At 44.1% G+C, this 24063-nt stretch overlaps 1 protein-coding gene across 1 annotated transcript in view; it reads right to left on the bottom strand.

Annotated features, from left to right (window-relative positions):
- SYNJ2 (synaptojanin 2) overlaps positions 1-24063 on the bottom strand; it is a 1190168-nt gene that overhangs the window by 256733 nt on the left and 909372 nt on the right. Inside the window, exon 18 of the mRNA XM_069607872.1 lies at positions 6971-7088. Within this exon, the coding sequence (XP_069463973.1) occupies positions 6971-7088 (118 nt within the window). The remainder of the gene's footprint in view (positions 1-6970; positions 7089-24063) is intronic.

Genomic DNA, 24063 nt, shown 5'->3' with positions numbered 1-24063 from the left:
TCAGTTCTCTTTTGAGAGCGTTAGTCTCCTGGCGGGCTGAGTGCACCTCCGCCCGTAATTCCCCCAAAAGCTGGGCCAGCTGGTCAGTCTTGGAAGTCTCCATAGCGCCCGGGTGCGAAATTGTGGGGAGGCTTCGCGTTCTGTAACGCTCACCTGATTCCAACGGAGGCGCAGGGCTGGCTTCGAGTGCTGATGCTTCTTCAATGGCGAAGCGCAGGACTCTGAAGATGGACAGGAAGGGCCCCTCTACTCTGGCTTCTCCGGCTCGCAGGAATATTCCCCTGTGCGTGAAAAGGGAGGATTACCTACTGACTGAGTTATGCTCAAGCCTCCCACTCTCTTCCAACCCTCCACGATACCCTTCCACGATTCCCCGTGAAGTCTCACCTTAGGGTCAGGAAGGATGAGCTCTCCATCCTGCTTCTGATGCAGGGGCGCGTTGAAACCCAGTTACTTCACTGGATTGAGGATTGATGGGAGTTCAGGTAAGCTTGACTATTCAGGTAAGGCTATGTAAAAGTTCTGTTGCAAGTTCAAAAGTCCAAGCTTAATAATAATGTTCATTGTCTTTTTCCCCTTAGGGGCCGGGGTTCGGAATGCCGGAGATATGGCGCCGAACCGAAGTGAAACGTGCAGTTCCAGTAAATGACAGGTGAGTTCTGGATGAGCGCTCGGGTAATGTCTTTGCATTCGCTCATTCAATGTCTTTGTCTTTTTTTCCCCATAGGGGCCGGGGTCCGGATGCCTGGAAGCGGCAAGACCCGAAATGAAATGGGAATGACCCAACAGGTAAGACTTAGAAGGAAACTGAGCTTTTCCTATTCCCTTCCTTCTCTCACCTTGTTCTTGTCTTTTTCTCTCTAGGCTCTGGGAAGTGGCTGTTGATCCGGATGATCGCTGCTGAAGATGGTGGCGTCCAGGAAAGGGGAGTGAAATGCAGCGCTGCAGCGATCGTAGCGAAATGCTTTTAAAATGATGTCTTCCTTTTCAGGATCGTCGGTGTGAAGTCTCTGTGGTGCTGATTTAGCAGGTAAGGTCTTTTGTCTCCCTTTGCAGGTTACCCAGGATACTGACAGGCGTGGCTGAGGTCCAGATGCAGGAGCTGACACGGTGAGCGTCCAGCTGCGAGGAGCAGAACAACGCGAAGCATGAGTTGCTGATCGGGTGTGGTTTAAATAGCTTTGGAAGAAGTTCCAAGCGTGTATCCTTCCTCCGATCAGGTATGTATCCTTCCCCGACCACACCCGGATGGAAAGTAGTCCCACAGGTAAAGTAGTTCCATTCAGGCCTCAAGAGGGCCTGGATGTGGCAGCATGGTCTGCATCAGGTAAGTGCACAGTAAAACACTTGAACACATGTCTAGCTTTATGAGCCTGGCGCCTAAGGCCTAAGGCGCCAGGACAGAGGTCCAACATGAGCCTGGCGCCTAAGGCGCCAGGACAGAGGTCCAACATGAGCCTGGCGCCTAAGGAGCCAGGACTGCGTCCAAAGGGCCCCAGCTTGGGCCCGCTGGCACTCCCCTGGGGGAAATGAAGCCTGCCTCTGGGGTTGCTGGGTCGGACCTGGCTCCTTGGAGGTAGGCATCATGACAGAAGTAGAGACATTTTTTTCACGAATTGGACCTTCCCAAATTAAAAATGCAGAGACATAAGATGCAAAATTAAAATAGGAGAGATCTTGAAAGCCACCGAACAACTTAATGTTGGCAAGACACCTGGATTGGATGGTTTGCCTTCAGAGTTTTATAGATTGGGGATACGCTAGCTCCTATGATGTGTGAATTGTTCAATGATTGATTTCATCTGCAAAGAGACCATTTGCCGATCAATGCGGGAAGCCCTTACAACACTGATTCCGAAACGATCCGAGCAGATCATAAGAAGTGTGGTAATTATAGACCCATCTCTTTACTTAATGTGGATATTAAAATGTTCACTAATGTATTAGCTAATAGGTTGGATAAATATATTGGGGGCCTAATACACAAATCACAAGTAGGATTTATGAGGAATAGGTCCAGGTATGACAATATCAGGACCATTATTGATATATTGGGATTACCAAGGGATGTGCTTCAGGAAACAGTACTTGTATTTATTGATGCTGAGAAAGCCTTCAACAGAGTGAAATGGCGTTTTTGGAGTTCACAATGCAAAAGATTTGGGTTTCCTTTCTTGCAAGCTTATCAGATGTCTTCATGGTGATGCGACAACTAGAATTTGAGTGAACAATGGGGCTTCCACTTCGTTTAAATTGGAGAGGGGTACTAGGCAGGGATGCCTTTCTTTCATATATACGTGGGCATAATGGTATCAAGGGACTAACGTTTGGGGACACAGAAATCAAAGTCTTGTCATATGCTGATGACATGGTATTTACATTATCAAATTCGAGGGAGGGGAGTAGTGCCCTGAAGAGGGCTTTTGAAAGAGTGGGTAAACTTCCTGGTCACAAAGTAAACTGGGAAAAGTCCAAAGTTTTTCCACTTTCAGAGAGATGTAGGAGGGGTGATTTTGAGGATTTGAACTGTAAATGGTATGATTTGAAAGTTAAGTATTTAGGGGTTACCTAGCCAGGGACTTGAAAGAAATTGTTGGGTTAAATGGTGATATTTTGATTAGTGACCTAATTAGATAAATCAGAAATGGGAGAGGTTGAATCTGGGAATTTGGGCTAAATTTAATGCCATTAAAATGACTTTATTGCCAAAAGTGTTATATTTAATCCAATCACTTCCCTTGCCTTTACTAAGAAATTATTAAAAAGGATTGATCATACATGTCAGAGATTTCTATGGGGCGAGAAGGGGAAAGCCAAAATTCCTAAATTTATTATGTTGAGTAAAGTACAGGAGGGTGGATTCGGTTACCCGGATCTGGTTAAGCACCATTGGGGCTTTATTTTAAAAAAGGCAGTTCATTATATGGTATCCACGGATAGTTATGAGTCAATTTGGCTTACAATTGAGAGGGAGGTATTTTGCCCTTTGGAATTGGACAATATTTACTCAATGGAAAGAATTTCATCAAGACGAGTTAGATTGCAAACTATAAATGCAACACATATGACTCTAGTTGATAGATCATGATCAGAATATTTGTTTGCATTCCAAGGCTTCAATTTGGGGTAATCCTAGTCTTCAGCTGGCAAACAAAACTATATTGGAGTAGTTGGATTGTTAAAGGTATTTTAAGGATAGAGGACATTATAAAGGACGGACGGATGGTCCCCTTTCTAGAGTTGCAGAGGAATTTTGGTTTGGGAAGGAGGGAGTTGGCTAGGTATAAAAGGCTAGGAAAGTTGTCAGGTTCACTGGGAACGGAACCTGTCTTATGTAAAGTACTGAAATCATTTCCACACGCAGTAGCTACTTACGTCAACCGAATGCCTCCAGAAGATACTAATGTTAAGTCATGGGATAGACTGAAAGAAAAATGGGAAAATGAGTTGCAGTGCCCAATTTCGGAAGACAAATGGAGGAAGATACTACAGGCGGGTTATAGGAGTAAACTGGTATTTGAATTTACACCTAGTTCATCAGAAAATTCTGGGTGGTCTGTATTGGACACCTGTGCGTATGCATGGATTTGGCCTCCTAGATAATGATGTATGCTGGGGATGTGGGAAAGAGAGAGGGACTAGGTTTCACATGATGTGGAATTGTTCGAGATCAATTAGTTTCTGGGGGGGATGTGTTAGATCGGTTGGATACAGTATTGTGTATAAGCTTTCCGAGGACATCCTTCTCAACAATTCTTTTATCAGATAGAGGAAGATTTATGACTGCTAGAATATTTAGATGTTGGATTAATAAGGCTTTAATAGTGGCAGTACAACACATTTTGCGATTGTGGAAAACTAGGAAAAAGCCGCAGGTGGAAGATTGGGTCAATGATATGCAGTTGTTATCAGATTTTGATAAGTATGTGTATTACAGGAGAAATTGGGAAGAGATTTATTTGGATATCTGGTTGCCCTTTAAGGATTTGTATGGTGCATAGAAGTGGGTTTAGTGAATGACATCTGATAGCTGCATGTACATGTGGGTTATGACAAATATAAGGCATGCTGGGCGTGGTATGTGTCCATGTTTTATGTGGGGTGCTTAGATTTTTTTCTCTTCTCTCTTTTCTTCTCTTTCTTCGTGTTTTCTCCCTCTTTTTTCTTGGTTTTAGATCTTATGCAAATTTACTAATTGTGTATAGAGGGTTGACGACAATAGGGTATTGGTATGTTTGTTAATACGCTCATTGGATAATTATAATCTTGTAGGAATTACTCAATTAACTCTTTGATAGTTTGTACTTTCTGTAAAAACTAATGTTAGAACTTTTGAGAATTGTTACCCATTGTTGATCCTGTAATGTTTTATTGGAAAATATAAAGTTTAAAACATTTGTTTTTTTAAAAACTTGCCTGTTAACTCCTGTTACTCCAGTTTCATTTATTCTTGTAACCTGATCGACACCAACACTGTATAACTTATATGCTTCATCATCACCTCTTTAACCCTCTACAACACCTCCTCCTAATGTAACCTGCAAGCAATTCCATGTCCTGTAACTAACCTACCTTGTTGTAACAGTGCTTCTATACCCCCGGGCAGTAAGTGCACTATATAAGTTCAAATAAATCAAATAAATAAGCATAAGTGTGGGAGTTTGGAGGCATGTGAAGAGAAGAGTAGAGGAAGAAGGAAAGACCATGCAGAGGGAGGCGTGGAGGAGGGAAGTATCAGAAAAGTGAAGGATCAGGAGGAGGAAGGTAGAGAAGGAAAAGAGGAGCAAAAGGAGTAAGTTGGCGAGTAAGGACGAGGCAAGCAGGGGATAGTCGAAGCCAGAGTAAGGTGGCAGAGGCGGAGGGGGAAAGTGAGGTCCAGAGAAAGTATTGGGCAAGCCAACACAACCAAATGTTGGAAGACATACTGAAAGGTGAACATTGATTGAGCGCTTTGAAGCACTCGTTTTGTGTAGAAGCACTTTACAAATAAACAATAGAATCGTGAACAGGGCGGCCATAGCCGAGGCACAGTCAAGGTACGATGTCTCACTAGTTGAGTTGAGAGCTTTGTGGGCCAGGTCACAAAGACTGGTGGGGCACACAAGGGTGGTAACAAATGGTTTATAGATGGCGTGGGGAAGGCCCACAATAAATTTGCTACTCAATGGTTGCCTGCCAGGTGCTAAGGGGTTGTGGGTTTTCTTGCTATAAAGCACTGAGATGGAACTATTTCTGGAGACCTGCATCGGTAAATAGAAATATACACGTTCGCAAAACCTACCACTGATCCAACAGGGCACTCTGAACGTCTCTGGGATGAAAGCTAGGCTCTAGCAAGTGAAGTATGGTGAAAATCATGAAATCATGGCCCCAGTGTTTGGACTGCAATATGCTTACCGGGAAGGATTTAATGTAATGTTTCTACCAGCAGTCCGAGAGCCTGCCTGCAAGATCTTCTCTTGCACATTGAAGTTGGTAGCACACATTCTTGGGAAGCAAGTTAACAGATTGTGTCATGAACGGAAAACCAAGGGTCCATTGAAAGATGGTTGCACCCCCCGCCCCCGCGTTAGGTCAGATGAGCAGTGTAGAAATTCTGCTCGACATTGTTAGCACACAACAGCTACAGCCCAATTAAGACTTAGGTATATTGTACAAGGCACAGATGGGCAACACTGGAGAGTACAGGCAGTGAGCCAATCACGGGCAGCAACATTTACACAACCACAGGTAATGCACATATCCCCATTATAGAACCCTTTACCACTTGCCAACATGTTCAAAAGAGTGCTCACATGAGCCCGCGCTGAGTTTAGGGAGCCAGTGAGAGGAAGAAATGTGCAGAGGAAGAATATATGGCGATGATGGAGGAAGAGAGCAAGCGTGGGGGAAAGGCTGGAGCTGAAGCAGAGGAAGGTCTGGAAGTAGGAGTAGATTCTTAGAAAGGCCAGAGTAAGAGGAGGAAAGGCCAGGAGAAGAAATATCAAACGAGGAGAAGGCAAGGATAAACCGGGTGTAGTAGGAGGGGGGGGATTACATGCCTCAGAGAGGTTGTGGGAGATAAGAGATACAGGAGGGGGGAGTGAATAAAGGGGAGGATGTCAGCAGAGAAAGAGGTGGGGTCAGAGGGCCACCAGGAGAAGGTGAAACCGAGAGAAGAGAAAATAAAGTAGTAAGCATGAGGGAAAAGGACTTAATATGGTGAACACATTTAAGCCATGAGTCTGGCAGGGAAGGAAAAGGCCTTAGCACAAGTTCCGGGCTGAGACAGCTGCAAGACCAGAGCCTCTGGAGGGCTCCCATTTCATTAGACCATGTTTATACTGATACAAATGCTGTACACAGCTACCAAGCAGATCAATGGCAATAGAATAAGCATCAGTGTTAACATTAGAGGTTATCCATTTGTGGAATTTTGTATAAGGTCTGTTTATATGATGAATCTATTGTTTTTAGGTTGAGAGAGCCACCTCACGATGCACCTGTCAATTGAAAAACACAGCTCTTGTTGCCACGCGTTCAAAACAGCAAATTACAATTCACGCATTTAAAAAGCTAAACATTGTAAATTAAATGTGTAACCTGAAAAAAGCACAGTGTTGCGACCCACTTCACTTGGAATAAACGTAACCATTTCCTGATTATATAATTTTGCCGCTCCCAAGCCTGGATTCAAATCTGTAGCTGCCCACGACAATAGTTAAAAATGGAGTGCAACCTGCATCTTTTCATTGCGTTCATGATTGCATGCAGCTTGGTTACTCTTGAATCTTCCATTGTTCTCCCAGCCTGTGTCCCAAGGGATATTCTACCAGACTAAGAAAACCACAATCGCATGCTCATGAAATTTGCTATATGGAATATTAAAAGGATGCAGGAAGTCACATTTAAATACCTTTGCTTCTTGATAACCTCAAAAGCCTGGTTTAAAGCACACTTAGACAGAAAATTAACTCAATGAAAGTCTTACCTGTGGTCCGAGGATGGGAGCTCTGCTCTGCCATAATACATCAAGGCACCTGGAGACCAGGTGTGTTTAATTTTCGTCCCAAAATCGTGATCATTGTCGAAAAGATTGAGGTCACAAGCTGAAATAAAAGTTAAGAGCAATGTACAGGAAAACAGGAAAAGAATGTTCATATATGAAAGTAACATGGGGTTTGTCTTCTAGCAGTGTTCTCTATTTTCTCACAGAAAGGATCTAAAACACTGTTCTAAGGACGTCTTTGTTACACAAATATTTTCATACACTCATGAGCAGGAAATTCAAGGTTGGCTGTGGGTAGAGAAAAAAACAGACATTTCTGATTTTAAAAAAATTAGATGGATATTTAGAATACAAGAAGTTTCAGTAAACGCTGCAACACCGCTGCTCTCAGTCACCTAACTGTGACATTGAGATTCTTAAACACTTTAAACTTGACCCAAACTTGTATAGCAAGAATACATATCCTCACTCAATTAAAAAAAGAGTGGTAGACTGGTTCAGCTCGGCAGGCAAGGCAATAGTCATCGCTTGGAATGCTTGAGATAGAATCAAGGGCCCAGTTTGTGGACATTGCCCTTTACAGCACGCCACATTGGCTCTGTCTCAGACAGTGAGAGGCACTTCCATCTTGGATTCCTCTCATTTCCTCCAGTGGCTGCATCTCCGACAACCCCATTTTCTCAAGGACTGTCGACTGGCAAAGGCTCCATGCCCGGCACGGGCAAGACGCCTCCTTGCCTTTGCTGGGATTTTTCTGCCAGCTGCAGTAGGGGTTATAGATCCCTAGTCACGGGAAACAGATTTTATGGTGCAGTTTCGGGACACCTCTTCATCACCTGACGTTACTACTTGCTGTTGCTGATTGAACTGCATATAGAGAGGCTTATGGTTGTAGATAATACAAATTCGACAGCAGACTTTGTAATCAAATCTTTCGGAAACAATGACGTTATTTGGACATGAAATATTGGTTTCTAAACAGATTATTTAAAGAAAATAAATGAACAAGCCATAGGAAAGGCTTCCAAACGGAGGACACCTCTGCTTATAGTCGGCCATATTCTGTTACTTCTGCCTTTATATCTAGTTTGTACCCCTTGCCATTGACCAACTAATCCCATTTCTTATTTGTTCTAACATATTTTGGTTAAAATGGGCACATTTCATGTGCTAGTGCACCAATATAGAAATACTACTTTATTATTGCAAAAGGTTGCACCTGCAACATTTGCATTTTAAGGGGAAAAAATAAACTCATAAATGGCCACATCATTAATAACAATGTATGTAAACAGTCCATAGACGAACATTAGTTAGGGATCTGTAAATTACAGCCATCAAATGTTGTCAAAAGGTGAAACAAAGCGGTGTGAACAAAACCTGAGCCTATACATAGGGTTTGAAGAGTAGCAAGGCAATTCATTACACAGCAGTGCTATGAGAAGAAACCGACAGCGTGTCCCCTCCTAAACCTAAAGCCAGCCTTCAAAACACAAGCTTTTAGAAGTAAAAATAAAGCGCTGACTGAAGGGAGTCTTATGAACCCATGAGGTCAGATGATCCTGGCGCATCTTGAAAAGGCGTCTTACTTTCCTTCAGGAGCGAGTTCTGTTAAGTCCTTCTTCCATTTTTCATGCAGTCAGTTGTCACACCTGCTGTGCCCAATCACGTGATTATCCTTCTCGAAGTGTCCACATTTGGCAGACTCCCTGGGCTACTGGGCATTTTCCTCCCATGCTAATCAGCCAGTGATTTAGTATATTTGGACTAAGTCACATCCTTAATACAGTTATACATTATTTGGAAGTCGCAGCTGCATGTTGTTTTCCAGCGACAAGGCCTTTCCGGCAGTGTCAGCTGTTTCCAATGCAAGCTGTCTAATGTAGACAGGGCTCATTTAGCAACGTACCACGAGCTCTGTAATCAGAGGTTTATGTTTTATGAGCTAAACGTGTAATTAGACCATTGGAAACAAATGTGGTCTAATAAAATGGAAGTGACCTCATTTTATTGCTCATTAGTGGCATACTGAATGAGAGATGCAAAACTGGGAAGAACAAAAGAGAGGAACTACGTACTGACAGGGTAAATGTAACACAAAAAACATTGGAATACGAAGGCACGCCTTTTCCTAGTCTTCACGCTATTTGGTAACCCAATGCATTATTAATGCAAACTGTCCACCTCTTACAGAACAGTCGAAATATATTGCATATGAATAACTTCTTGTCTGACCTTTTTAATAATGTCTATGCTAGCGTTTCACCATCTAAAATAGTCTGTTAACATTGTTAGTCAGCAATTAAAATAAACACCTATTTGCGCCATGTTTTACTTCTTATAGAAAATCCCCCTAGGTCTCAGGCTGTGTATAGTTTCAGCATGACATTCATATTACACTGGGAAATTCAGAAAGACCAGATGAATCATACCTCACATTAATACACAGCTGGGGTCAATGAGCCTGTTACAAGCAAGCTCATAGGCCCGCGCAGGGGCATTACCAGGCCGACAAGCCTCCCTCACCGCCGCAGCGATGTGGTTTCTTCCATGACTGGCCGCTATGGAACGGGAGAAGGGACTTCTCCCTATTCCATGGCGGCCATTTGTTTGTTTATTTTTGTTACATCGATTTCAATATCCGCCATGGAAAGAGAGAAGGGACTACGTGTACTTCTCCCGATTCCCGGCGGCCATTTATTTTGCTTTTATTTTTCTCGAGTCAAACAGTTGCAGCGCCGTTTCTCGACTCATGACAAATTGCAATTTGTACCCCGGGCCGGTCGGGTAATGCCCCTGGGGCTCTGTTCAAGCCCTTGCTTCGCTCGGGCTTCTAACTTTGTCCCGGGAGCATTACCTGACCGGTAATGGCACCCTCCTCAGGTCATATTGCCTAAATAATGTCTTTCTAAAGTTATGTGAGACCATCACCTTTGTTTCAACTGAATAAACTAGAGACAGTCCAGACCGGTAGTCATTGTGTTTTGGGAACTGCAGCAAGATAACCCAGATTCCTCAAATTCACATTAGTGTATAAGGGAACCTGTAGATTGCAGATTCCTCAGCACAGTGTTACGCTCACTTGGCTCCCACAGAGGCGTCGATCGGAACTGGACATCTGCGGTCTCCACCAATGTGACGCGTAGGGCCGAGATGACGGACTGGACTGCCCCACCTAGCTTTGTTTGCTTGGACTGTAGGAATATTCTCCTGCAAATGGAGAAAGGGAATTAACCACCCGTGGAGTGGAGCGTAAATCCCCCCCACCCCTGCTGTTCTCCCCACAGATCACCTTTGATGTCCCCTCTTATAGTCTCACCTGATGGTTTGAAAAGATGAACTCTCCATCCTGCATTGAGCGCAGGGGCGCATTGATAACCAGTTGCTTCACTGGCTCGAAGGAATTGGTGAGTTCCAGAACAATATTGACTCCGAGATTCACGGCAAGACGCCGTAAGTATAAAGTTCGTAGGAGTTCAAATGCCTGACTTTCACTCTTGTCCGATTCCTTGCAGGTTGCAGCTTGACCCTAATGAAGAGTTCCTCGTGGCAACCGGTAGTTTTCTGGTAAGGATTTGTATTTTCCAACACAGTTCGATAAAATAATGTCAATATGTAACCTGTTGCTTTCTCCCTTATTCAGGCGCTGAGAGAAAGTATGAAGTCTTGGGGAAAAATACCTCCGGCGGTAAAATCAGGTAAGTCTATTGTGGTGAGGAAGGTTCCCCTTGTTCGTTCCTTTGTTTCACCTTGCTTTCCTTTTGTTTCCCCTTGGGGGCCGGGGTTCGGCGAAGATGCAGTGGAAGTTGCGCCGACCCGTGAAGAGGAATAGTACCCCCGGTGGTAAAATCAGGTAAGTCTATGGGAGGGTAACTAATATTCCTCTGTTTATTCCCTTGGCTCACCTTGCTGTTCTTGTCTTCTCCTTAGGCGCAAGAGTGCGGCGGGAACACACAGGAGGATGCGGTGGAATGTGAAGATGCTGCGAAGGCCGGTGAGTTCAGCGCGGCGCTGCAGCAGGCGAGGCGACACGCATTAAAATAACTTCTTTCTTCCAACTCGAAGGCACGATGGATCGGGAATTCAGGTAAGGATTAAAGGTATTGCTCTTGTTCTAACCTTTTCTCATTCTTTCTCCCTTTTTCTAGGAGCTCCAAACTCGAGGCGGGCGTGGCAGAAGGCTGGATGCAGACTTGCAGGCACAGTGAGCGTTACGCTGCTGGATGCAGAATAACGCGAAGCGTGTGCTGCTCTTCGGGCGTGGTTTAAATAGCCTCCAAAGTAGTCCCAGGTAAGTATTCCTCCCCAGCCCCGCCCGGGTAAAAAATAGTCCCTAAGTAAAGTAATCCCTTCCAAGCCTCTTTTGGCTTGGAGCTCTTGCAGCATGGTCTGCATCAGGTAAGTTTGCAGCATGGTCTGCATCAGGTAAGTTTTAATCTATGAGCCTGGCGCCCATGGCGCCAGGACTGACTCTCCATATGTGCCTGGCGCCATAGGTGCCAGGACTGGACCCAAATAGCCCCTAACAGGGGTTGTTGGGCTTGCTTAGGATAACTTGATGCCTGCTTCCGGGGTTGCTGGACGTGGTCTGGGTCCCCGGGGGTAGGCATCATGACACACAGTATAACCAACAACCTTGAAATTACATAGCAATGTTGTCTTGAAGAGAATAAAGTCTGCTAGAACAGATTACGCCAGCACGTCAATGGCAGGGGATTGGCACTGTGTAGTCTGATCCCTGGTGTGCCGAAATGACTACTGCGCTGCAGGAGTACAGAAACAAGTAGTGTCTAAAACGCCTTCTCAACCTCACGATTCTACAAAACCAGCAGTGAGCACAATCATAAAGGTGAACAGAGATACAGTTGGTAACATGGGGCCAGGGCAGGCTATACATTTCTGGAAGGGAGAGAGCTGGTATTAGCGCTGCACAAACAATAGTACAGTGGTACAAAAATAAAAATGTCCAACCAACATTCTAGAAAAATATGAATTTAAAAAAACAACAGTACACACAAATAATTAAAAACACTAAGGACACACCCCTGTAAAGGAAAGACAGAGAATGCAGCTTTAAGGGCAAAGGGGACACTGTGGGGAAAGGCGTGGACGTAATTTGGGGGTCACAGTTGCAACTCCTGGGGACTCCCTTAAGACCCCATCTTTAAAAATAAATGTTAGAAAAAAAACGAAAAAAACGGGTGCTCCTGGTGTAGCAGGAGCTGGGCCGGGGAGGCACTCAGCAGGGGTTGGAGCCGACCGTGACATGTGGCACATGCCACGTTCAGCTCCAACCCCTCCTCCCTCCGCTTCCTTGCAGCTCACGTACAGCCATTTTGGTGCAGTCAGTCTAAAAAAAAACTAGCATGATAAGTAGTGTTACCTCGCTAGACTGATGTTTTGCTGTAGCGGTCTGTATAGTCTTCACTGTAGCATGACTTTTTATTAACTGAGCATCTATGATGAATCAAGCAAGAGAAGTGTTCTTATCGGTCTAGACTGGTTTACAGTGGAACCAGTTTGGACAGGTTTTTCTAATGTGACATGTCACTTTTTATAGCCAAACCAACAGGAGTATGTACGTACATAGGAGTACTGCCATATATTGGCAGAGCCAGTTTTGTGCCCAGTGCCAGTAATGATACTATAGAAAAACGTCTTAAAGCGTACACAAGTATGGTCTTATATGAGCATATGTTGGTGGAGCCAGCATGGAAATGTATGGGCACAGCCAGCATACAAATGTTTTTTATAATGGTATATATTGCAGGGACCAGCACGATAATGCATTGGGAAATGCCCTGTGCACTTTCGGTGACTTGCATCTGTTGTACTTTTTTGCATGATTTAACCGACACCGAGTGTTGGCCTTTTTAGCCACATTTTCCCAGAAACCCATTTGGGTTAGTTCAGGCTCCCTCGCTATGCTCAGTCGCAATCACATACTTGTTGCAAATATTTACACCCTCCAAAAAAAACAACTCATGGCTGGTATATTTGTGGACCAGGCCCCCCCCCCCCTTCTCTCTATGTTACGTTAAAGATTTAAGCTTTGACTGAAGAACTTATTTACTTCTTTCACTTGAAGTAGTGCATGCCCCTGGAGCAGCATAATCGTCATGGACACTGCGCACACATGGTGGTCAGGACCGGTCCGGGCTGTGACGTGCCCTTTGCTTTGTTAAGGAGCTTGGTGGGGAACCCCAAAGCATGGCTCGCAGAGGAGCTGCCAAATTCTGTGCTACGCCATTGGGAACCACTTGGTCTGACAAAGGGGTAGTGTGCAGTGCGCTCCTTGAAGTCTGCGAGTGAGTCCCCGGGTGAGAAGCAACTTGTGGGTGTTGTACATTTTAAAAAAATGGGTCGTGCTATGAATTTATGTGTGCAGCCATGATATTACATTAAATGGTGTTTTTTTAAAGTCCTCCTACACCCAGTAATACGCTTACATAATATACACTATGGGGGATCTTGGGTACATTGAAAGAACCTTTTCCAGGTATTATACTCAAGCAAAGATAACATTATCAGGTGCACTGCCCTCTGTGCACGTAGACCAGTCCAATAGGTTTCTTCTCTTGTAGTGGTAGCTGAGTCTTACATACATTTATAACCAGATTTTATTGATACTCATTTCTGGTCAATGATTTCATTTTCAGGCCTTGCTCGTGCAGTATTTCTCTCCTTGTTAAACAGCAGCGCACGCCTTCCCCGGTCAGTGCTTTTTTGGCTTGTTTAACACAGCAACGCCACAGATAACACGTACTTCTGTGTCCATCGATCTATAGAGGTTTCATACACTAGCATAGATTTTGGTTACCCTGTTAGAAATACTGCATTATGTATGTCTTACATACAGACCCCACGTCAAATATGGAAAAGGCCTTCCCCATATGTGTAATCGTGGACAGATCATGCCCCCCTCTGTGCATCGGTTCTTATATCTGGCTGAAATGAGAGCACCTGGAAACACGGGTGCTAGATGCATCTAAAAAATCTGAAGGTCCTTTACCATCACATCCTGTGATGTCACTTGGGGCGGGGTCAAATTACATCACATTGTGTGATTTCACTTCCGCTATCCCTGAGATTTTGGTGAAATGACGTCCCTGGGTGAAGGCAGGGGAGCAGATTTAGCTGAGCAGCAAATGTCAAAAGTACCACTGTGTCTTGAAAAAGACTTGAGTCTGGTCTTTTGAGTCATTAAGTACCTTAAGGCAGACCAGGAGGACTTGACCACTGCAAATACCTTTAATCTTTTTATTGGTGGCTCGACCGTATAAAGTGGGGTTCCTTGGTGCTTTGCTGTTGTCAAGCAATTGTCGGGATGGTCGAGCCATGCTGTTCCAGTATCGAGTCCACGTTGATGCAGCTTTGAGTCAAGGCTCTCAATGAATTGAGTTAACGTTCGAGATGGGTTCAGTAAATGGCTCCCAACAGGTCTAGTCGGAAGTCAAGTTATTTCAAGACGATGCGTCTCTTGGATTACCATCTGGGGAGTGGGGAGCTGGTGGTCGAGTTGCTGCAACAATGCACTTCAGTGGCTCGAGTGAACATGGAGTCAGCTTAAAGCAGAGAGTAAGCAGCTCGAAGTTTCTTGAGTGCTGAAGTGAGCAGAGAATGGTTGAGCCAGCTTGAAAGTCAAAGTGGTAAACAGGCTTCTGATTTGCGGAGTGGCCAGATCCAGGGTCTCCAGGGACAAGGCGAGTCCTTTGTTCTACACTTCCACTCAGTAAGCTTGTCTGGTACAAACACAGGGGGGTCCTTCACCTCCAGTGTGCAGGGCCCTGGATCCAGTGCACAATTAGTATGGAGGCCATGGTCCACAGGAGTTTCACCCCAAATGCGGCCTTGAAGTGGATAGAGAGAAAAGTTTTTCTCTTCCTTGGGGCCTTCGGTCTTCACCTCTATTACAGAGGTCTTTCAAATAGATTGCATTTCCAACAAAGTTCGATTGTGGTGGGGGTTTTTCTTCCCCTTATAAAGGTAAAATGCTACAGCAGATCATCTGCAGGATGTGGGGCGGGGGCAAGAAGTGTGGGTAGCAGTACCAGAATCCAAGATGATGGCACCATCTCGGGTCTAAACTGCTTTTCTGGGATTTTCCAACTTCACACTTTTCCCCCGTCTGCCTGCTTCAAATGGTCTCCAGTAATCAGCACCCTGGTATGAGAGGGCAATTGTCATCTCAGGACTGTCTTTAAAGCACTAGTTTCCAGTGGTCCTACCAGGGAAGGTTCCCATCTCCTGGAAGGTGGTGTTGACCTTCCTCAGGTGGATCAAAATAGAATCTTGCTTGGCGGGATCCCACAGGGTTGCTGTGAGTAGACCTAGGACAGATGACTCATACACACCCGGCACTGTCATTAATGAGTCACCTTACCAAGCTGACAAAAATAGGACATCCCAATGCTTGTGGCTTTACAATTGGGACTTCATAGTAGTCAACACGTCAAACCATGGCTTATATTTAATTATTAAACCACTGCCACCAGGCTGACTAGGGCCACACTATTATATTTTGAGGTGATTGAAGTTAATAAGCCACATTTGCCTGTAGCCAAGTTCATTGATGTACATGTGGCCTTTGAACTTGCCCTGTTGGGATATGCCAGCAGATCGTCACAGTCAGGTACATGGCACCCTTTTAGAGAGGGGTGAGTAGGCACCATCACTTAGTTAACAAAGGGGGTTCTGTATGTGGTTAGTATATTCTGGGGAGCACTGCAGCTAGCCCAACATAGCACCATTGGGTAGCAATACATACAGGCAGAAAAATGAAGTAGAAAACCTGTAGTGCTGCGTGCTCACTCAGACTACTGTCTATGAAGTATTCCAATTAGGTAAAACAGGTTATGTTTGTTCTTGTGTTTCACAATATCTTTTATTAGTCTTGAACAAAACGTGTCGCAGAAGCAGGTGTAACTGCAGGCCAATGCATTTTGGAGTTACATCCATCATCAGGGACAATCTAAAGATATTGGAAAACTAAGTAGTGAAAAATACAAAACAGATATGGAAATCCCTAAATAAGTGATACACCTATATGTATATATGCCACAGCGTAGAATGTCAAGATATCAGACAGCAAGGGGTCAATATTCTCTAGATAGTAACCCGGGGCTAAGGACGCCTGAGCTAGGGTAGAAAACCATATTTATAGACGAGAGAGGGAGAGACGACCCTAGCACCCTGCTGAATCAAGCATGAATAATATGTACTACAGTAGAGACCGAACACCAATCCGATCTATCCTTTTGGTTTCAAGTTCTCCCTGCCAATGCTCTGTTAGATTCAGGGAGGAAGAAAACTGCTATCCAGGCAGACATAATTGCTTGTAAAGTGCTGCATCCAGGAAGCTTTACACAAATTGTATGCATCCAAGGGGACAATACCCGCATGCAAATTTTTCCCTCGAGGTGTTTCAAGAAGAGGCCATATAGTAATGCCCAGACTACCAGAAGAGGTTCTGCTACGTACCGACTTCATTTATTCGATCTATGCCTCCAAAAGGTTAAAAATGAGAGGATCCTTTCTATGGGGGGGAGGAGGAGGGTTTGAGGGGTCAGAAATGAGAGGCAGACACAAAGTGGCAGTATTCTCAACATCAGAAATTTTATTAACAGAAAGGGGGTGGATAAAGGCCTAACTTTCCCTACCCTAAATTGAGCGTCCCTTGCTATGAAACTAAAACTAAAGCAGGCTGACCTGGTGTCCAAACAAAATCTGACCCTCACACTAACAAACACAATCAACAAGTGTATGGTAACTGTTTTGAATTTCAATTCAACATAAATGTTCAATAACTTAAGAATGTAACTTCAACAAAACAATCCTTGTGTCCAGGGGTTGGTTCCCCTTCCCCTGGATTATTTCAGGAAGATTGTTCAACATGTTCTGTTTCAAGAACAGTCTCTTAAAGGCAATGAAAGTGTCTCTTTTACCTAATACTTTCCTCAGGATGGCAAATCAAATGTCTCTTCCACAACCCTGGTTGGAATATAACAAAGAGGAAGACTCTCCTAGTCTTTCAGGATGGCAAAACAGAATGTCTTTGCCACACGCTGGTTGGAATATGGCAAAAGAAATGCTGTCCTACTTTTAAGGATGGTTAAACAAATGTCTTTTCTCTATTAAAGTATGGCAAAAGACAAGTCTTTTCTAATTCTCAGGGTGACAACATTTTCAACTGAAACAACAACTTAATATAATAAAGTTTCTCTTCAACACACCAGTTCAAAGTAGGCTTCATGGTATACTCCCCAGTCAGGAAACTTCTCAACTGAAACTCTTGATATCCTGGTTTTGGCTCACACAGATTCCCTGGTGCACTCTCCTGCCAGGTATCTCTTTCCAAAAAGGTTCGGTTCACCACCTGATGCTCTTATCAGTTCTCTCTGCAACATTCACATTCGTCTTACGTATTACACATTTGTACTCTTTCAATAATACACCTTGGTTGACTTCAGCTATTACTTGTCCCAACTTCACCCATACTGACATCCCATACATGAGGGTTTGTTCAAGCTCTGTCTGCCAACCTTTATTTTAATGTCTCTTGACAACGCTTGTTCCAGGTTTCCCCCAACTAATCTCATATCAGGAGAAGTGTACCATATTTGCACTTTTTGTTTTCATTTCTATTTGGGCGGTATTCAAAAATGCTTCCCAAAAAGTCTTTAACGTGTTCGCACGCCCCGGGCACCTACTTGTTTAGGCTAACTTATTGGTTCACTGTGCAGCTGCTGCGAAGACTTTTTGCTGGGCAAGCTTTCCCTTCTTGGTAGAGTCTCGTTTGGTGCCCGCGACAGCTTCTGAGTCTTTCATTGATAGAACCAGTGCTGCTCTGCAGCACCGTGTCTCCCTTGGCCCTGCTGTACACAGTTCACCTGCCTTCACCAGATTTTCTCATCTCCAGTACCGAATGCCACTACCCTGCGACCGGTAGACGTCTCCTGCTCTCCATACGGCTCTTCTCCGTGAGTTTGCCTCGGACTTCGTACTCGCCTCCCGATCAGTGCACTTTTCAGCCCAACCTTTCTCCTCTCTCCTTCTCTGATCTGTCAGCTGCATGTGATTTCCAGATTTAAATGTCCCGCGCAGCTGTCTTGGATCCTGACACCTAGACTGCACATTACACTTGGTGTCACATTCCCTCCACATTGGCTCCTTGCTACTCTTCCTCATCTCAGCACTTGAGGCTTTCTGGGACTTGGAGTCCAAGGTAGTTCCAAATGATTCAAGTTACAATATTGGACAGATTTATGCAGACAACAATCACCATAAACATTAGATGTTGGATATGTTCTAGGCTTATCATGCACACATGAGGAATGAATAGGGTTTTGTTTGAAAAAAGTAGTTTTTATATTTAAACAGTTTTGAATAATGACAACATGCCATTAAAAACTCTGGAATTAAAGTTTCATCCTCAAAGAAAAGGGAAGAATACTGCATCTCTCCTCTCCCCTAACAGCCAACTCCTCCCATATGATCCACCCCCAGGGTCAGGATCAGGTAGCACTTGCCTCCCTGTGGCGACATGGGAGGAGACTTTAGGCTGGGGATCAGTGATGACTCTGCAGGAGTCATCACAGGGGGAATAAGTCGGATAATGGTCAGGGAAATGTGAAGTACTTAGAAGAAAGTGTGGAATTATGTGACAGCGTAGCAAGTACTAGTGAAGGTACAGGTCAACAAGACACTAATACAAGAGGGAGAGAATACAGAGGTCCGAATCGCTCTAGGCAAAGTAGACAACTTTTTTAGATTGTGGTGCTCGGAGAGGGGATTGGAACAACAACCCAATAAGAACACGAAGCCGAAGCCAAAAACAATGGTAGTCAATCTATCTACCTATAAGCTGAACCCTACAGGAGCAAACCCTTAATAAAGGTCTACATTTTGTGATTACAAAAAAGCACGATCTCTTTGAATTCTCAACTGAATTCCAACAGTTAATGCGTAAGATACACTTTAGTGAGTATTTTGAAAATCAACCTATGTTTGAAAATACGAATCATAGTGGATTACGTAACCAATCCATCTTTAGTGCCCCTTTATATAGCTTATCTCCTGAATCGGTGGTATTTGAAAGAAAAGTATTGGAGGAAGTGGTTAGAATTGAGAATATGGAGAGACTCCAATTTTAGCAAATGCCAAATGGATCTTATGCAGAAACTGGCCAGGAACAACCAAGTGATTGTGTGACAAGCGGACAGGGGGGGGGGGGGGCATTGTACTCCTCAATTGTTCTGATTACATTAAAGAATGCAACAAACTTATCGGATGGTAACAGTTACATCATCCTAGACAAAGAACCCACAGAGGAAATGGTTTGTATCAACAGAGACAAGGTTACAAGGGCATTAGATCATAACATGATTGGCAAACAGGAAGCGGATTACTTGATAAGGGGAAAAAGGCAGGGTTCCTGTGTTTTATATTTTGTTGAAACTGCATAAAAACCCTCTAGACCATCCAGGTCGCCCTATTGTTTCTGGGGTGGGTGCCAATCTGGAACCCTTGTCAACATTTGCTGACTATGATTTGAGACCTTTTGTTCTTCAAATTAAGAACTATTTGAGAGATACAACGGATGTCATTAATAAGATTGAAGGCCTCACTTTCATCCCTGGTGCATACCATCTTATATGCTTAGATATTCAGTCCTTGTATATTGTGATTCCCCAGAGGGCCACTTTAGAAGTTGTCGAAGAGGTTCTCTTGGGGCGAGTAAACAACCATCCAGTCAGTAGTAGTTTCATCCTTTGGTGCACTGAATTTGCCCTCTCGAAAAACTTTTTCCAATTTCAAGGCATCTACTATAAACAAATTGAAGGGAAGGCCATGGGTGCGGCGATAGCCCCCAATTTAGCAAATTTGTATGTAGAAATGCTTGAGAAAACCACCATACACTCAGACAACAATCCCTACAAAAATAATTGGCTGCAGTGGTCTTGGTACATCAATGACATTTTCATTGTCTGGGAGAGCACTAGAGTGCATGCCGATGCGTTCATGATATGGCTTAACCAGCAGAAAATCATTTTGAAATTTACACAGGAAATAAAAGACTCAGAAATACATTTTTTGGACATCAACATTTTCCATCATGAAGGTGTTAAGAGTTAAACCATATAGTAAGACTACAGATATAAATGCGTTGTTGCACTTTTCTAGTCACCATGCAAAACACATTACATGTAACCTGCCTTTCAGCGAGTTTATAAGACTTAAACGGAATAGCATTATGAACAAGCACTATGAAGATAGTGCGTATATTTGGCAAGACAAACTTCTAGAACAAGGGTATCCAAGGAAATTGGAGCATATAACAATAACAGAGAGGCCCTTCTTTAGAAAGCCCCCAGGGAATTGAGGAGTAAGACAGGGCAACACTTTGCCTAACTTGTCCTACAAAATCAAAGATGTGATTTCTAAAACGTGGAAGAAAGTTTACAATAAGGACAAACCTGCTCTATTAGTAGTATACAAAAAGAGCCAGAATCTGAGCAATCCCTTCATCAGAAATGACACAACTGAGAAACATCAAGGCCTGATAAAACAAACCACACTGTGGGGTTTGCCTCCTCTGATTGGTCACTATCCATGTGGGCAATGCGTCATGTGTAGATACACGATGAAGACCAAGGAAGTAGATATTGGTTTACAAAACAAATGTTTGATTACAGAATTCGGTAATTGTAATAGTGAAAATGTGGTGTAAATGATTACTTGGCCTTGTGGTTCACATTACATAGGCAAAACTAATAGAAAATGCAAGACCCGACTAATTGCGCATCAAAGTTGATCAAATAGCAAAATCATACATGCTTCCATGGTCAAACATTTCATTGAAAAAGGCCATACTCATGAAAATTTCTCATGGGTAGTTTTAACAAAGATCCACGGCGCAAGCAAGGAAGAAATTAATCGAAAACGTATCAATCTGGAACAAAAGATGATATTTACAACTCAAAGCCATATTTGTGGCTTAAATGAGGAGATTGAGTGGCACAATGTTAGCTCCTCATAGAGAGACATTTATTACAGCGATAAGAGGACACAAATAAATCAAAAGAGGACAAGCATTAAGAGGACACACGAGGAACAAGCAAAAAGCAAGAAGATAAAGGACTTAAACAAAGTGAAAATAATAAGCACATCAACAGACTGTAAGACATTTAATACAGTGATAAACTAAGTGCACAACTGCAAGACACTTATTGCAGTAATTAGTAACATGAATGCTTAATAAAAAGGCGCCATTTCAATCAATACAGTATTGTTCTGTTGTCTTTTTCAATTTTTCAACCCTTGGACAGCCTAAGGGAAACTGTATTTTGAATTAGAGCTGCCAGTTTGATTACAAAAAGGAAGAATCTTTTACAAAATAACCTATACACATCAACAACATTGGGCGCCTGTAGCTGTCTTAAGGTTGATTTTCGAAAAACTCTCCTCATAGAGAGACCTGGGTTCCTTATGGTACCCGTTGATGCAATCACTGTGCTGGGTTATGGTGCCCTTAGCTCAAGTGTTTTGGGGATTTTTGTATGACTTGATATTTTATACTGGGCAATGTACTGTGTCATATAATACAGACCCCGTTGGGATTCCAAATCGAATTTTGGGAACTGCACAAATTAACCCATTGTCAGGTATTGGCAACATTCAACTGTGTTGGGCCGCAATAAGGATAAAGCTGTTACTAAACGTGGGTGTACTGACTCTCGTGTATGCAAAGGATCCGTGGTTACTGTTCCTTTAAGACTTCGGCTGCCGGGAGCTTGGAGGTTGGCATGGAAACGTTGGCATCCTGCCGGTACTTCCTGGTTTCGCCTAGCACGCTGAGGAGCGTTGCACACATCATGTGACCGCTTATTTAAGCCCCGCCTTTACATCATACCGGCGCTTCTGAATTTTGTATTCTGACGGCGTTGCCTTTGTCCCAAATATTCTTGCTTCTGTCCCTTGTTTCCCCTGTTTCTTTGGCTCTCCCATTGTTGACCTGGACTGCTCTACGGCTTGCTTTTGGAATCCCCGTCATTCCGTTGATCTTTCTGGCTTTGTCGATCACGGACCGCTATTGGAATTGCCTCGCCTTGCCCCTTGTACTTTTGCTGCTCGCATTGCTGCTCGACCACGGAACGTTTTGGATTGCTAAATCACTTGCCGTGTTTACAGCGGAACCCTCACGAACCTCTGTCTCTGCCGTTGCATGCATCCTTGGAATAATTCATGACTTTGGATTGCTAGAGTGTTCTTGCACACTCCGGTACACTAGAGACTGCCTTGGTGTACCATTTAGGCGTCCGCGTGCCGTCGGGTTAGGTTTGTGGATTTGGACCTTTTAACAACCTTTTGGATTTTCACTTGTTCTTCCTGTTTATTCATCTGGTGTACACTGTTTGTGTCTGGACTGCCTCGAAGTTACTTACCCGGTTTCTACAGCCTTCCGGTGTCTCGCGATACTGAACAGGTTAGTGATTGGTTTTGTTCTTGTTAATCAAGTACTGCTACAAATTGCATTGTTCTTATCATTGCTCTTCTTGCAGTTGCCTGGGGTCTTCACCTGTGCTCCTGGGATACATCTTGTCTCAGTATCCTGTTCCCTGTTGTACCGGGTTCGTCGTTGGTACTCCATCTTTTCGCCAATCCGCTGTTCTGATTGTTCAGTTCATCAACCAGTTTGGTAGATTGGCTAGAGGAATTCCTCGGCTACACTACGAGGGCAAGAGCGCGTCTGACATATTCAGAAGCCTTTTATAATGGATGCCAACGACTCCTTGGCAGCCATCATGCAAATGGTGGCTGAATTGCGTACTGAAATGGCCAACGTTCATGCTGCCACCGAAAGACGCATGAATGAGCTGCAGGCAGGAATAGAGTCTACTGGTGCGGGGGGCGTCCTCCCCCGCGGTTGCATCTGGGTCTGGATTACCTCCTGCCAGTCATGATTCCGGACCCGTGTACATGACCGCTCAGGTTCCCCTGGCTCCGCCAGAGCAGTTTACAGGGGACCCCAAGACATACCGAACCTTCTTAAATCAGTGTAGGTTGCACTTTCTGTGCAGGGCGGCCTCATTTCCGGATTCTACCATAAAGGCGGCCTTTTTGTTGTCGCACTTGGGTGGCACGGCAGCAGCATGGGCTAACCCGTTACTAGAAGAAGGTAGCCATCTCTTGTATAATTGTGACACATTGATTGATGCTATGAGTCGGGTTTTTGATACGCGGTATGCCACGCAAGCTACCGACTTGCAGTTGCTGGGGTTACAGCAGGGAAACACCCCTCTTTTGGCATATTTGGGCAAGTTTAACCAGTTGGTTGCTGAAACTAATTGGCCAGAGGAAAAGAAAACATCCTTGTTCTATAAAGGGTTGTCTGATTCCCTCAAGGATACTCTGTCCACGGTACCCGTGATCCCTACTGCCTTTCCTGAGTTGCTCGATCTAGTATTACAAATTGATTCTAGACAAGCAGAGAGAAAGGGGGAAAGGAGACCACCTCCTCCACTTATGAATACCGCTTCAATACCCGTAGCTGGACCCTCAGAACCTATGCAAATAGGAGCATTGAGAGGTCCTTTGTCAGCTGAAATCAGGGAACACAGGAAAAAGAATGGTCTTTGTTTCTATTGTGGATCATCAGAACATTTATTGCGCTCATGTCCGAAGAAGTCCATCAAAAAACAGGGAAACGCGAAAGCCCGCCAATAAAAGGGGTACAGTTGCCGGGTGGTTTTCGTAGTGACCCCATCATGCCTACTCCTTACTGTTTATCCGTTACCCTTGCTTCTGCCTCTCTTGGTAAGCAAATGGTTCCAGTTGTTTTGGATTTCGGTGCCACAGGCAATTATATTGATACTGCTTATGCCCGGGAGTTGGGCATACAGGTTATTCCCAAAGACTGCCCAGAGGTCGTGAATGCGGTTGACGGCTCATCCCTTGTTTCTGGTCCGGTGACTGAACGTACTTCAGAATTGGTCATGAGGACGGAATGCGGTCACACAGAAAAAAATCACTTTTGATCTCATTTCTGCCCCGCAGTTAAAAGTAATCCTTGGGCT

Source organism: Ambystoma mexicanum, chromosome 4q (genome assembly GCF_040938575.1).
Source record: "Ambystoma mexicanum isolate Mex_15411 chromosome 4q, UKY_AmexF1_1, whole genome shotgun sequence".
Classification (NCBI taxonomy): Eukaryota; Metazoa; Chordata; class Amphibia; order Caudata; family Ambystomatidae; genus Ambystoma; species Ambystoma mexicanum.
The sequence above is the reverse complement of the archived record's forward strand: the minus strand, read 5'-3'. Positions and strand labels throughout refer to the sequence as shown.